General features: G+C 41.7%; 1 protein-coding gene across 20 annotated transcripts in view; it reads right to left on the bottom strand.

Annotated features, from left to right (window-relative positions):
* Positions 1–15,698, bottom strand: part of mycbp2 (MYC binding protein 2) — a 316,135-nt gene that overhangs the window by 261,465 nt on the left and 38,972 nt on the right. For all 20 annotated transcript variants that reach the window (XM_090215106.1, XM_090215110.1, XM_090215108.1 and 17 more), the window contains exons 3-4: positions 9,852–10,064; positions 781–934 (exon numbers count right to left, since the gene is read on the bottom strand). In XM_090215106.1, coding sequence (XP_090071232.1) covers positions 781–934; positions 9,852–10,064 — 367 coding nt within the window. The remainder of the gene's footprint in view (positions 1–780; positions 935–9,851; positions 10,065–15,698) is intronic.

The raw sequence follows: 15,698 nt of genomic DNA, 5'->3' as shown, positions 1-15,698 counted from the left end.
GAACCATGCATAATACACATCCACTAATAATGACCAAACTCTAATGTAACCAGAACCATGCATAATACACATCCACTAATAATGACCAAACTCGTGCAACAGGTGAATAAAGAAAATGAACTCAAACTCTCTCTCAAGCACAAGCCCACATGCTAGTGAGTTGAAATGTAGTCTTCATATTTCAAGTCTTGGCAACTTGGATCTATTAGCTAGATAACAAGGTAGAATAGTTTAACTGTTATGAACAGTCTATCTCCGCCTGTTTAAAAAAAAGAAAAAAGTGTGCTCGAGGCTCATTAGGCGTTCTCAGCTGTTAGAAGTCTCGAACTGGCATTAACAGACGATTGCCATCATTCTTTGAAGTTCCACCTCTGTTATTACATTCAACAAAGCAAACATTGATATACCGTTATAGAATGTAAAGAAGAAAATCCAAACTGGTCTGTGCGTCAATACCAGTATAGTAAAAATACAGTTTTCTGCCCAGTCCCAGCATTGGGCTCCCGACTGGCGCAGAGGTCTAAGGCACTGCATCTCAATACTAGAGGCATCACTACAGACACCATGGTTCAAATCCAGGCTGTATCACAACCGGCTGTGATTGGGAGTCCCATAGTGCGGCGCACAATTGGCCAAGCCTTGTCCAGGGTTTGCCTAGGGTAGGCCGTCATTGCAAATAAGAATTTGTTCTTAACCGACTAGCCTAGTAAAATAAAAGGTAAAAAAAAAAAAGAAAGCATGTGCATGAGTCTTCCCAAGCATGTGTGCGCTAGTACTCACCCAGTACATCAGGAGGTTCGGTTTGGAAGCCCTCTGGTTGTTGTCCCTGCAGCATGTCCAGCAGGGCCTGTAGGCTGCGCAGGCACAGCGAGGGGTGGGAGAACAGAGTCTCCTTGATCAGCTCAAACACCCCACACAGACCAATGCCAATAATCTAGAGAGAAAATCAGATATCAGATATCTCCTAACCTGTCTAAATAATTACCACCCCGTAGCACTCACATTGGTAGCCATGAAGTGCTTTGAAAGGCTGGTGGTCATGGCTCACAACAGCATTCTCCCGGATACGAAAGACCCACTCCAATTCGCATACCGCCCCAACAGATCCACAGACAATGCAATCACTCTATTACACGCCACACTGCCCATTCCCACCTGGACAAAAGGAACACCTATGTCAGAATGCTATTCATTGACTACAGCTCAGCTTTTAACACCATAGTGCCCTCAAAGCTCATCACTAAGCTAAGGAACCTGGGACTAAACCACTCCCTCCGCAACTGGATCCTACACTTCCTGATGGGCCGCCCCTAGGTGGTAAGGGTAGGAAACAACACATCCGCTACGCTGATCCTCAACACGTGGGCCACTCAGGGGTGCATGCTCAGTCCCCTCCTTCACTCCCTGTTCACTCATGACTGCACGGCCAGGAACAAATTAAACACCATCATTAAGTTTGCTGATGACAACAGTGGTAGACCTGATCACCGACAACGATGAGACAGCCTATAGGGAGGGGGTCAGAGACCTGACCGTGTGGTGCAAGGACAACAATCTCTCGCTCAACGTGATCAAGACAAAGGAGATTGTGGACTACAGGAAAAGGAGGAAAGAGCACAACCCCCATTCTCATCGACAGGGCTGTAGGGGAGCAGGATGAGTGCTTCAAGTTCCTTGGTGTCCACATCACCAACAAATTAACATGGTGCAAGCACACCAAGACAGTCGTTAAGAGGGCACGACAAAACCTCTTCCCCTCAGGAGACTGAAAAGATTTTGCATGGGTCCTCAAATCTTCAAAAGGTTCTACAGCTGCACCACCGAGAGCATCACTGCCTGGTATGGCAACTGCTCGGGCCACCGACCGCAAGGCACTACAGAGGGTAGTGCGTACAGCCCAGCACCTCAGCTTCCTGTCATCCAGGACCTCTATACCAGGCGGTGTCAGAGGAAGGCCCTAAAAATTGACTCCAGCCACTTTAATCAGACTGTCCTCTCTGCTACCGCACGGCAAGCGGTACCGGAGTGCCAAGTCTAGGTCCAAGAGGCTCCTAAATAACTTGTACCCCCCAAGCCATAAGACTGAATAGCTAATCCAATGGCTACCCAGACTATTTGCATTGCCCCCCCACCTCTGGAACGCTGCTGCTACTCTGTTATTATCTATGCATAGTCACTCTAATAACTCTACCTACCTATTACCTCAATTATAGACGCTTCTGTCTATATAACATAACATGAGCTGGTAAATATGGTAAATATGTGTAGGTATTCCTTTCTAACGCGGCTCTTTTGAAAGATATCACGTAGCAGAAATGCAAAAGCGTTGCTCTCCACTTTCTGGGGGACCGAGTTTTGAAAATAGTGGAATTAGAGTATGATAGCTCAGGAGATGGAGAGAATTCTTAAACTGGATTGAAAATATGCAGAGGGTGAACACACAGAAGGCTGTTGTATAAAACACCTGTCTCCGGATTACATCTTCAAACTGAGGGAAACCATGGCATCCGTGATAGAGGGAGAAACGTCCATCCATGTCTAGCTACATTTTCAGATATTATACGGTCTAATTTTGTCAGTAAGTCATTTTCATTTCAAGTTGAAGGGTACTGTTAGCTAGCTATCTAACATTAGCTGGCTGGCTCTAACGTTACGTGTATGATCTGTGTAGTAATACTAGTCTTATCTCAGAGCAATTTGCATTGCTAGGTATAGCCTAATGTTAGCTAGCTAACATTGAACCTGGTTGGTTAGCTACCTGCAGATTCCTGCAGGGTAGTAACATGAGTTGGGATTATGGTTTATTGTTTAGCTAACTATCTACCTACCTACCAGGCTACACAAAAGACTCCGCTACGCAAGTAACCATTTCACTACACCTGTATATGTGACAAATAAACCGATTTTATTTGACATGTGTTTACCAGTGACGGTAATGTGAAGAACGTGACCTGCACCAAAGTCAAATTAGGATATAACGGGTGTGTTCTTAAATTTAATCTGGAGTGCCAGTGTGCTCACGCTCAGAGCGTTTCACTCTCGGAGCGTTGAAAGTGCACACCTGAGGCTTTGGCCAAGGAGTAGGGTTATTCTGAGCATTCTGACCTCACACCAGCAGTCAAGCACCCAAGATAACGTTGGCTAGCTTGCTAGCTACTCCCAGACACAAATGAGAGAACGCCTCACTGACCATTTTACTCGCACTAGCAGAGCTGGTTAGGCTGTTTTCATGATATCCAGAGCTGTGGTGATGAACTGTGCTGCTGGCAACAATTTCATAAAGTTTTTTTGCCCACAGTTATTGACACCGGCCATATTCAACAGGTGTTGAGCGTTCGCAAAGTCATCAGTTATTATTAGTTAGTGCTAAAAATTATCTGATAGAATGCCGTGCTTTTATTTGTCACACTCACAACCGTAAGCCATTTTCGGTAATTGGCTCGCCATTAAATAATGATCTTGTTGAGAGTTTATTTTCCTGTAATAATGAAGACACATTAGCTAAAGTATAGATGTCAGCTATATGATATGGTCATTATTTGAATTGGCTCGTCAGCTAACAAGCTAGAAACAAAAAGGTTGCTTTTAGTTTGCTAGGTTGACATATACACCATTTCATTTTAAACGGGTGGGTTTATTGGTGTTAACATACACTAGTTATGCTATTTTGGACTACCATGCTGCTGTCGTCATGCAGACGGTTTTTGTTTAGTGACAATGACAACAATGACAAGTTTGAGGTTGGACGATTAAAGAATGTTCATGATGTTACTGCGACAACTGTCGATAGACGTAGTATAAACAAGCCTTTACTTTTGAAATCTTTGGTTGTTTAGTGCAGCAGGGTAGCCTAATGGTTAGAGCGTTGGACTAGTAACCGGAAGGTTGCAAGTTCAAACCCCAGAGCTGACAAGGTACAAATCTGTCGTTCTGCCCCTGAACGGCCACTGTTCCTAGGCCGTCATTGAAAATAAGAATTTCTTCTTAACTGCCTAGTTAAACACGGCCTAGGAACAGTGGGTTAACTGCCTGTTCAGGTGTGTGTGTGTGTGTTACCTTTATTTAACTAGGCAAGTCAGTTAAGGATGTGAATCCTTAACTTCTTCGATATAGGGGGCGCTCTTAATTTTTGGATGAAAAACGTTCCCGTTTTAAACAAGATATTTTGTCACGAAAATATGAATATAATTGACAGCTTTGGAAAGAAAACACTGACGTTTCCAAAACTGCAAAGATATTGTCTGTGAGTGCCACAGAACTGATGTTACAGAAAAAACCCAGATAAAAATACAATCAGGAAGTGCCGCATTTTTTGAAACAACCTCATGGCAATGACTCCTTATATGGCTGTGGAGGAGCTAGGAGTCAGCTTACCTTTTCCACGTTTTCCCCAAGGTGTCTGCAGCATTGTGACGTATTTGTAGGCATATCATTGGAAGATTGACCATAAGAGACTACATCTACCAGGTGATCGCTTGGTGTCCTCCGTTGCAATTATTGCGTAATCTCCAGCTGCAGTATTTTTCCGTTTTCTTCTGATAAGCCAGCTGCCACCACTGATAGATTATTGAATAGATATGTGAAAAACACCTTGAGGATTGATTCTAAACAACGTTTGCCATGTTTCTGTCGATATTATGGAGCTAATTTGGAAAAAAGTTTGGCGTTGTAAGTGACTGCATTTTCGTTTTTTTTCTTAGCCAAACGTGATGAACGGATCTCTTAGACAAATAATATTTTTGGAAAAACTGAACATCTAACTGAGAGTCTCGTCATTGAAAACAACCCAAGTTCTTCAAAGGTAAATGATTTTATTTGAATGCTTTTCTTGTTATTGTGAAAATGTTGCCTGCTGAATGCTAGGCTTAATGCTATGCTAGGCTATCAATACTCTTACACAAATGCTTGTGTAGCTTTGGTTAAAGCATATTTTGAAAATCTGAGATGACAGTGTTAACAAAAGGCTAAGCTTGTGTTTCAATATATTTATTTCATTTCATTTGCAATTTTCATGAATAGGAAACGTTGCGTTATGGTAATGAGCTTGAGGCTATGATTACGCTCCCGGATACGGGATTGCTCGACGCTAGAGGTTAAGGTGTGAAAGATGCTGAATGGGTGTAGACAAAGAGCTCTCCAGTAGGTGTACCAAAACATTCAAGGACCATTTTCTCAAAAGTGGAGTGGTGTTTTTTTTATCCGTTATTTTACCAGGTGAGTTGACTAAGAACACGTTCTCATTTACAGCAAAGACCTGAGGTATAGTTACAGGGCAGAGGAGGGGGGACGAATGAGCCAATCGTTATCAACTTTCTAAGTAGAATTACTTTCCCATTGTTCCTCAACTGTAGTGTATGATATACCATTTTCTAGCTCTGAGTCTATACATTTCAAATGTTGCTACATGAGACCAAATCGAGCCGGTCGGTCACATATGATGTGCAACTAACTTAGGAGCAATGCTCCCTCTAGGCTACCAGCATGCAGGGAGCACTCATGCAGCTCCCAGGGACTGCCAGGCAAAATAACTAAATCAGCCTTCAAAGTTTTCCCCATTAGTTAACACTATAAACATTACCCTTTACTGTGGGAATTGTGATCGAATCAATGCAATATTAGCCACTTTCAATGCAACATGAAACAAAAACTATGCAAGGCTTAGCATGCAAAACATTTTGTTTTAGGCAGAGCGCATCAGAGTGAGATTCTATTGCAGGCTCAGTACGACTGAGTACGACTCAGGCCTGTACTCTACACAGACCGGTGCACCATAACCAATCAGAGCTGTAAGTAGGCCTATATGCAAACAGACCACTGCCATATATTTATGCCGTTTACTTTGAACTACACTGTTTTACAGCACGAGTGGCCGCAATTATTATTTTTTTACATCTTAAAAGGCAACAGCAGCCATCAATTAGCCATCGATGACAGGCTAATTGCAGTCTGCAAAAGAAGACTGATCTGGCTCCCAGGCTAGCCCATTCCCTGTTGTCACATGGGCTGCAGCCCAACTCTTAGATTTTTTACACTAATTGGTATTTTATACAATCATATCAGATATTTTTCAGAGCAGATCTGATTGGTTAAAATAACAACTAGGGGGAAAAAAATCTGAATTCGGCTACCAGTGTAAACACAGCCAACAATGAACAGTGAGCAATTGTACTCATGCATAAACAAACTAATAATGAAAGAAAAGCCAGGTTGAATTTTGTAAAGCTAGTGTGGGAGAGGTGGTAAAATTGTTATCGATCAATAATTAAAAACCTCCTGGCATTGTCAATTGACTCTATAGCCACTCCTATCTTTCATATCTTTAATCTAAGCCTAGAGGAAAGTCTGTCGTCAGGCCCGGAGAGAAGCCAAAGTCAGTCCGCTACACAAGAGTGGTAAAGAGGCCTTTACTGGTTCTAACAGTAGACCTATCAGCTTGCTGCCAGCTTTTAGCACACTGTTGGAAAAAATGGTGTTTGACCAAATGCAATGCTATTTCTCGAAGTAACAGACTTTTAGCATGCTTATAGAGAAGGGCACTCAACATGTACTGCACTGACACAAATGACTGATGATAGTTTGAAAGAAATTGATAATAAGACGACTGTGGGAATTGTACTGTCAGATTTCAGTGTCAGCTCTGATAATATTGACCATAACTTATTGTTGAGAAAACTTGTGTGTTATGGCTTTTCAACCTCTGCCATATTGTGGATTCAAAGCTACCCATCTAATAGAACGCAAAGGGTTATCTTTAATGGAAGCGTCTCTAATGTCAAACATGTAAAGTGTGGTGTACCGCAGGACAGCTCTCTAGGCACTCTACTCTTTTCTATTTTTACCAATGACCTGCCACTGGCATTAAGCAAAGCATGTGTGTCCATGTATGCTGGTGATACGACCATATACGCATCAGCAACCACAGCAATGAAGTCACTAAAACCCATAACAAAGAGTTGGTCTGGTTTGGAATTGGTGGCCAGTAATAAACTGGTCCTGAACATCTCTAAAACTAAGAGCATTGTATTTGGTACAAATCAAAAAGTTCTAGACATCTGCTGAATATGGTAATGAATGGTGTGGCTGTTGAACAAGTTGAGGAGACTAAATTACTTGGCGTTACTTTAGATTGTGAACTGTCACAGTCAAAACATACAGTGGGGAGAACAAGTATTTGATACACTGCTGATTTTCCTACTTACAAAGCATGTAGAGGTCTGTAATTTTTATCATAGGTACACTTCAACTGTGAGAGACGGAATCTAAAACAAAAATCCAGAAAATCACGTATGATTTTTAAGTAATTCATTTGCATTTTATTGCATGACATAAGTATTTGATACATCAGAAAAGCAGTACATAATATTTGGTACAGAAACCTTTGATTGCAATTACAGAGATCATACGCTTCCTGTAGTTCTTGACCAGGTTTGCACACACTGCAGCAGGGATTTTGGCCCACTGCTCCATACAGACCTTCTCCAGATCCTTCAGGTTCCGGGGCTGTCGCTGGGCAATACGGACTTTCAGCTCCCTCCAAACACATTTTCTATTGGGTTCAGGTTTGGAGACTGGCTTCTTACGGAGTGTTGGAGATTAATCAGAATAGTTGGGTAACATAGATAAGATGTTTTATTTTCATTATATGCTTGTGAGTTACTTCTCATTTAGAATGTATCTTGTTGTATTATAGTGGTAGCCATTTGCAGTTATCCTTTCTCTGTCCTGGGTTCAGTTACTTGGTCTGCAGAGAGGGGAGGGGTCAAGCTTGTCTTCATTGGTAAACATATCTTTTAAACCATGTGAAGGGGTGATTGAGGGGGAACCAATTATATCTTGGCTCCACAATGTCTGTGTGCCAGTCACTGTGTCTCTGTGATCTTGTCCAGGAGGGGTGTATTTGATATATGCCTGTTGATGAGGTTTTGTTTTTGGTCCTGAGTGGTAACAAGAGCGCGATAACATAGTTTAGGAGACAAAGCTGAACGATAATTTATAGCCAATGCTGTCTGGCTATGGGATACTCCTCTCTCAAGTAAAGTCTTCCTTTGTAATGTTCCTAAGATCTGTTATTCGTCATGTGAGTTGAGATGGGTGTGTCTTGGCTATAAATGATACTAAGAACTGTTTTGTAAGCACTCTCAGAGAATTCATTTATAGACACTGAATTAATCTGAGAGTCACAGGGTTGTGATGGAGCTCATATAATTAAAGGACTTTATGATAACTCTGACTTGTGTGTGGTTTACTCTCATGATTTGGTAAATACAGGAAATTTCCACTACAGGAGCCACTCCTTGGTTGCCCTGGCTGTGTGTTTCGGGTCGTTGTCATGCTGGAAGACCCAGTCACGACCCATCTTCAATGCTCTTACTGAGGGAAGGAGATGGTTGGCCAAGATCTTGCGATACATGGCCCCACCCATCCTCCCCTTAATACGGTGCAGTCGTCCTGTCCCCTTTCCAGAAAAGCATCCCCAAAGAATGATGTTTCCACCTCCATGCTTCACGGTTGGGATGGTGTTCTTGGGGTTGTACTCATTCTTCTTCCTCCAAACACGGCGAGTGGCGTTTAGACCCCAAAAAAACTATATTTTTGTCTCATCAGACCACATGACCTTCTCCCATTCCTCCTCTGGATCATCCAGATGGCAAACTTCAGACGGGCCTGGACATGCGCTGGCTTGAGCAAGGGGACCTTGCGTGCGCTGCAGGATTTTAATCCATGATGGCGTAGTGTACTAATGGTTTTCTTTGAGACTGTAGTCCCAGCTCTCTTCAGGTCATTGACCAGGTCCTGTCGTGTAGTTCTGGGCTGATCCCTCACCTTCCTCATGATCATTGATGCCCCACGAGGTGAGAACTTGCATGGAGCCCCAGACCGAGGGGGATTGACCGTCATCTTGAACTTCTTCCATTTTCTAATAATTGCGCCAACAGTTGTTGCCTTCTCACCAAGCTGCTTGCCTATTGTCCTGTAGCCCATCCCAGCCCTGTGCATGTCTACAATTTAACCCTGATGTCCTTACACAGCTCTCTAGTCTTGACCATTGTGGAGAGGTTGGAGTCTGTTTGATTGAGTGTGTGGACAGGTGTCTTTTATACAGGTAACGAGTTCAAATACTTATGTCATGCAATAAAATGCAAATTAATTACTTAAAATCATACAATGTGATTTTCTGGATTTTTTTTTAGATTACAGACCTCTACATGCTTTGTAAGTAGGAAAACCTGCAAAATCAGCAGTGTATCAAATACTTGTTCTCCCCACTGTAGATTCAAGGGTTGTAAAGATGGGGAGATTTTTTTGACACCACACGCCACAAAGCAAGTCCTGCAGGCTCTAGTTTTACCTTATCTTGATTATTGTCTAGTAATATGGTCAATTGTTGCAAAGAAATAACTAGTTAAGCTGCAGCTGGCCCAGAATCGAGTAGCAAGTCTTACTCTTCATTGGGCTAATATTAATGCCAGTCTCTCTTGGATAAGAGTGGAGGAAAGACTGATTGCGTCACTTCTTGATTTTATAAGACACATTAATGTGGTAGATATTCAAAATAGTTCGCATAGTCAACTTACACACAGCACTGGCACACACACTTACCCCACCAGACATGCCACCAGGGGTCTATTCCCAGTCCCAAGGTCCAGAACAAATTCAAGAAAACATACAGTATTATACAGAGCCATGAGTGCATGGAACTCCCTTCCATCTTATATAGCGCAATTGAACAGCAAACCTGGTATCAAAAAACACATAAAGCAACATGTCTGTCATATTCTATTTCTACCTTTCCACCAACACTGTTCCCATCACTCTGCTTTTGAAGTAACATAACAGATGGGATTGGTTACCTTGGGAAGCTTGATGGCAGGCTCACGGAACTCCTCCTCTTCGCTGTCCGAGTCGCCGCTCTGCACAGAGCTCCTGGAGGCCAGGGCCAGGGACGCCTCCCGCTGCTGCCATTCCAGCACGCAGTGGCGCACGTTGCAGTACACGTTGAATGCCGATGGGTTGCTATGCAGCTTGATTTCCGGCATGCAGAAGACCCCATCAAGGTTCTTTGTCTGTGGAAGAGAGAGTGTGAAAAATACAGCCATGACTCACAAATAAACTTACTACGATTTTTTTCTCAGCAGTCACAATGGAGGCGGGTTGGCCCTTAAGCCATCATAAAAAAAAAAGAAGTTGGGGATTTTTACCTGGAAATGCCGCCATGAGCACTTCAAATGTAGAGTCAAATAAAAGCAAAGAGTTTTTTTTTATGTCCAAAAACCTCAGTTGAATTTGGTGCGTTATGTACAGTAATCATTGTCTCAAACAAACATCCGGTGAAAATGCAGAGCCACATCAAATTACAAAAATACTCATCATAAACATTGATGAAAGAAACAAGTGTTTAACATACGATTAAAGAAAACCTTCTCCTTAATGCAACCTCTGTCAGATTTCAAAAAGGCTTTACGGGGAAAGCACACCACGCGACTATGTTAGGTCAGCGCCTAATCACAGAAAACCATACAGCCATTTTCAACCAAGGAGAGGTGTCACAAAAGTCAGAAATAGCGTTAAAATTAATCACTTACCTTTGATGATCTTCATCTGGTGGCACTCCCAGGTCTCCATGTTAGAAAACAAATGTCTGTTTTGTCCAAAGGCACAATGCGCGCTCTCAACATCAAGATGAAAAGTTTTTAAAAAGTACAATAAAAGTTAGTAGAAACATGTCAAACGACGTTTAAAATCAATCAGGTTGTTTTGTCATAAATAATCAATAATATTTCAAACGGACAAAAGCTTTGTCAATAGAAAAGGAGAAACTGCCTCCCGGGTGGCGCAGTGGGCTAGGGCACTGCATCGCAGCGCTAGCTGTGCCACCAGAGACTCTGGGTTCGCGCCCAGGTTCTGTCACAGCCGGCCGCGACCGGGAGGTCCGTGGGGCAACGCACAATTGGCCTAGCGTCGTCCGGGTTAGGGAGGGTTTGGCCGGTAGGTATATCCTTGTCTCATCACGCACCAGCGACTCCTGTGGCGGGCCGGGCGCAGTGCACGCTAACCAAGGTCGCCAGGTGCACTGTGTTTCCTCCGACACATTGGTGCGGCTGGCTTCCGGGTTGAATGCGCGCTGTGTTAAGAAGCAGTGCGGCTTGGTTGGGTTGTGTTGGGGAGAAAGGGGGGTAAAGGAAAAAAAAGCAGAAACAAGAAAGGAGCGTTCCCGATCATACACAGGACTCATTGAAAGTGCTGTATCTCCCTCATTTTCAGAGTAAACGCCTGAAACAATGCCTAAAGATGTAGAGGAAGCCATAGAGATCGTGAACTGGGTCCTAAGTCTTTGTTTGGTGGATAGGCTTTCAATGGAAAAACAGCCTTTCAAAAAAATTGTACTTCCTGGTTGGATTTTCCTCAGGTTTTCGCCTGCCATATCAGTTCTGTTCTGTTATACTCACAGACATTATTATTAGTAAACGCCTGAAACAATGCCTAAAGACTGGCCACATGTAGAGGAAGCCATAGAGATCGTGAACTGGGTCCTAAGTCTTTGTTTGGTGGATAGGCTTTCAATGGAAAAACAGCCTTTCAAAAAAATTGTACTTCCTGGTGGATTTTCCTCAGGTTTTCGCCTGCCATATCAGTTCTGTTATACTCACAGACATTATTTTAACAGTTTTGGAAACTTCAGAGTGTCTTCTACTAATTCGACTAATTATATGCATATCCTAGCTTCACGCTTTTCATCCAAAATTCTGAATGCTGCCCCCTACCCTAGTGAAGTTAAGATATTTTCTAATTTCTCTCCCTCAAGAGGGAGAAAAATGAAAGTTCACAGAACTAACAACTGAAGGTTGACTTAACAATTCCTGTTTTTAATGATGACAACTTGGGTTTATAATTTAAGTAATTAAAACACAACGTTACCAAATCAGTAACCGAATGACTGCAACTGAATTGGCAACAATGGAAATTCATAGTAGTCAAACTACAGTTGAGTCACCTGTTACTGTACTCCCGTGCACTGGCATACTGTTATGTTCAGCTCATAACTGATTTATTTCTCATTCTGTTGCATGGTTGTCAAAGCAAGAGTGTTAAAACAGTCTGGACAACCCCTCTCTCCAGTTAATGTCACCACTCCTGGCTCTTACTGACACCATCCCATGTACATTACAGTACAAGAGATTAGAGTACAGTGCAATTTACTGTACTCTACTAAACTATTTACACTTGACTGTACTATAGTTCATCCCCAATAATTGAGGTTGTTCTGAGGGCAACTCAATATGAGAAAGTTAATGTTTCGTACACTGTGCATCTATATAACTATTATTATTAGATTATTTATTCAGGGAAAACCCATTGAGACCATGGTCTCATTCCCAAGGGTGCCCTGACCACAACAATCAATACAACAAACAAAACAGCAATCAATAGAAAACACAAACGTATGAAAAACCGTTATAGTCCTCAGCCACTAGGTCCTCAATGAACACCCTAAACTGCACAAGTGGCACCAGAACATCTAATTGTAATGAGATCCAAAAATGTATCCAGCGAGGTGCATTAAAACAAAAGCGGATTGCCAAATTCGGTGGAGACCCAACAAACCTCAAGAGTTAACCAACCCTGTGACTGGGCTTGGTAACTCATGTCTTCATACCTCAACAACAAAGTTAGGTAGGTCGGAAGCTTCTGTACTTCCCCAAAAAGGGAATAGTGACGTGCCCCACATTAGTGGTTCCCAAACTGTGGGGTGTCCCCCCCTAGCGTGGGGCACATATGGGTCCACAATTTTTTTTTAAGAAACTTGAAAGTTTAACAGAATGCACAAGGTGCAATTTCAAAATTGGGTAGTGCATCATCAGTTCCTCTTGTCATGTTAGTCAATGCATATAATCAACTAGCCCAGGTCAGCTAAGCTTTTTTTATTTAGATTTTTTAGCCCATAGATGTTGTCATTTTTTGGTCACTCAAATATCACATGAACATACATTAGACATAGCAAAATGTATAGAGAATTGCAGGAACATCTGCTTTAAAACTGCAACATTTACTTTGCACCCCATGACAAAATGTGTAGAATTGCAGAAAATAAGCTTTAAACATGCAAAACTCTCCACCAAGAGGGGTGTGAACGGTTTGTGTCATGAACAGTGCTTGTGGCCATAGAAATAGACAAGGCACACGCAGTGGGGGGGCAGGACATTCCCCAATGCTCTATTTTACAAAAAGGCCACTTTAAATCTTAGCTTTTTAACTAGCTCATCAGTATGTCTTTTTAAACATTAAATCCTTGTCAATTCAAAAGTCCAGATATTTATAGAAGGGAACCCAATCAATGGGAGAACCTTTCAATTAATAAATATTTAATCCATCTGAAAAACACAGGAGAATTGGAGAACATGTATTTTGTTTTGCCAACATTAAGTACAGGTTTTAAACCAACCAGGGCATTGTGTAAGGCAACAAAGTAAGATTGCAGCTCTAACAACACCTGGGGCAATGGCATACATAACAGTATTGTCTGCATACAAATGAACAATTAAAAGTTAACAGATAGCCCAATATTATTTATAAAAATAGTCAACAGAACAGGTTCCAATACCCCCCCATAATATTGAGGAATCTAGACTAAACACCATCAGAAATCACACTGTTCTGACAGATAATTCTCAAACCTTTGAATGAGTGCATGATTGTCAACAGTTTCAAAGGCCTTGGAAAGCACAATGATTATTATTATCCAAATCAATTTAACATCTAAAACAAGCATAGCCGTTCTAAAACCGGATTGGTGCACATTAAGAAGTGTGAGAGAAGTTAAATAAGTTATTCGCTGAGAGTTGGCCAAGGATTCTAAAACTTTGGAAAGGCAAGATCATTTGGAGATTGGACACTAGTATCTAAATCAGAAGGATCTTGTCCTTTATGTAGGGGGAAGACAGGTGCCGCTTTCCAGATATTGGGGATAACACCAGAAACAATTGTAACATTAAAGATATACAGTACCAGTCAAGTTTGGACACACCTAGTCATTCCAGGCTTTTTATTTATTTTTACTATTTTCTACATTGTAGAATAATAGTGAAGACGTCAAAACTCTGGAATAACACATATGGAATCATGTAATAACCACAAAAATATGAGATTCTTCAAAGTAGCCACCCTTTACATTGATGACAGCTTTGCACACTCTTGACATTCTCTCAACCAGCTTCATGAGGTCACCTGGAATGCATTTCAATTGACAGGTGTGCCTTGTCAAATAGTGGAATTTATTTCCTTCTTAATCCGTTTGAGCCAATCAGCTGTGTTGTTAAAAAGTATGTGTGGTATACAGAAGATAGCCCCACTTGGTAAAAGACCAAGCCCATATTATGGCAAGAACAGCTCAAATAATCAAAACGAAACGACAGTCCATCATTACTTTAAGACATGAAGGTTAGTCATTTCGGAACATTTCTAGAACTTTGAAAGTGACTTCAAGTGCAGTCGCAAAAAACATCAAGCGCTCTGATGAAACTGGCTCTCATGAGCACCGCCAAATGAAAGGAAGTTACCTTGCTGGAGAGGATAAGTTACCAGCCTTGAAAATTGCAGCCCAAATAAATGCTTGACAGATTTTAAGTAAGGCATCTCAAGATGAACTGTTCAGAGACAGCGTGAATCAGGCCTTCATGGTTGAATTGCTGCAAAGAAACCACCACTTTTTATTCAACTAGGCAAGTCAGTTTAAGAACAAATTCTTATTTACAATGACGGCCTACCTGAAGGCAAAAGGTCTCCTGCATGTATGTGGGCTGGGATTAAAAATTAAATAGAAATATAGGACAACACACAAACACACATCACGACAAGATAGACACCACAACACTACATCAAGAGAGACCTAAGACATCAACATAGCATGGCAGCAATGAAAGGACATCAATAAGAAGAGACTTGCTTGGACCAAGAACACAAACAACGGACATTAGACCAGTGGAAATCTGTCCTTCGGTCTGATGAGTCCAAATTTGAGATTTTTGGTTCCAACCATTGTGTCTTTGTGAGACACAGAGTAGGTGAATGGATGATCTCTGCATGTGTGGTTCCCACCGTGAAGCATGGAGGTTTTATTTTTTATTTTTTATTTTACCTTTATTTAACCAGGTAGGCAAGTTGAGAACAAGTTCTCATTTACAATTGCGACCTGGCCAAGATAAAGCAAAGCAGTTCGACAGATACAACAACACAGAGTTACACATGGAGTAAAACAAACATACAGTCAATAATAAAGTATAAACAAGTCTATATACAATGTGAGCAAATGAGGTGAGAAGGGAGGTAAAGGCAAAAAAAAAAAAAGGCCTTGGTGGCAAGGTAAATACAATATAGCAAGTAAAACACTGGAATGGTAGTTTTGCAATGGAAGAATGTGCAAAGTAGAAATAAAAATAATGGGGTGCAAAGGAGCAAAATAAATAAATAAATTAAATACAGTTGGGAAAGAGGTAGTTGATAGGGCTAAATTATATGTGGGCTATGTACAGGTGCAGTAATCTGTGAGCTGCTCTGACAGTTGGTGCTTAAAGCTAGTGAGGGAGATAAGTGTTTCCAGTTTCAGAGATTTTTGTAGTTCGTTCCAGTCATTGGCAGCAGAGAACTGGAAAGAGAGGCGGCCAAAGAAAGAATTGGTTTTGGGGGTGACTAGAGAGATATAC

Source organism: Oncorhynchus mykiss, chromosome 22 (genome assembly GCF_057628025.1).
Source record: "Oncorhynchus mykiss isolate SJ-2025 chromosome 22, ASM5762802v1, whole genome shotgun sequence".
Classification (NCBI taxonomy): domain Eukaryota; kingdom Metazoa; phylum Chordata; class Actinopteri; order Salmoniformes; family Salmonidae; genus Oncorhynchus; species Oncorhynchus mykiss.
Note: the sequence above shows the minus strand (reverse complement) of the source record. Positions and strands in the feature narration are given on the sequence as shown.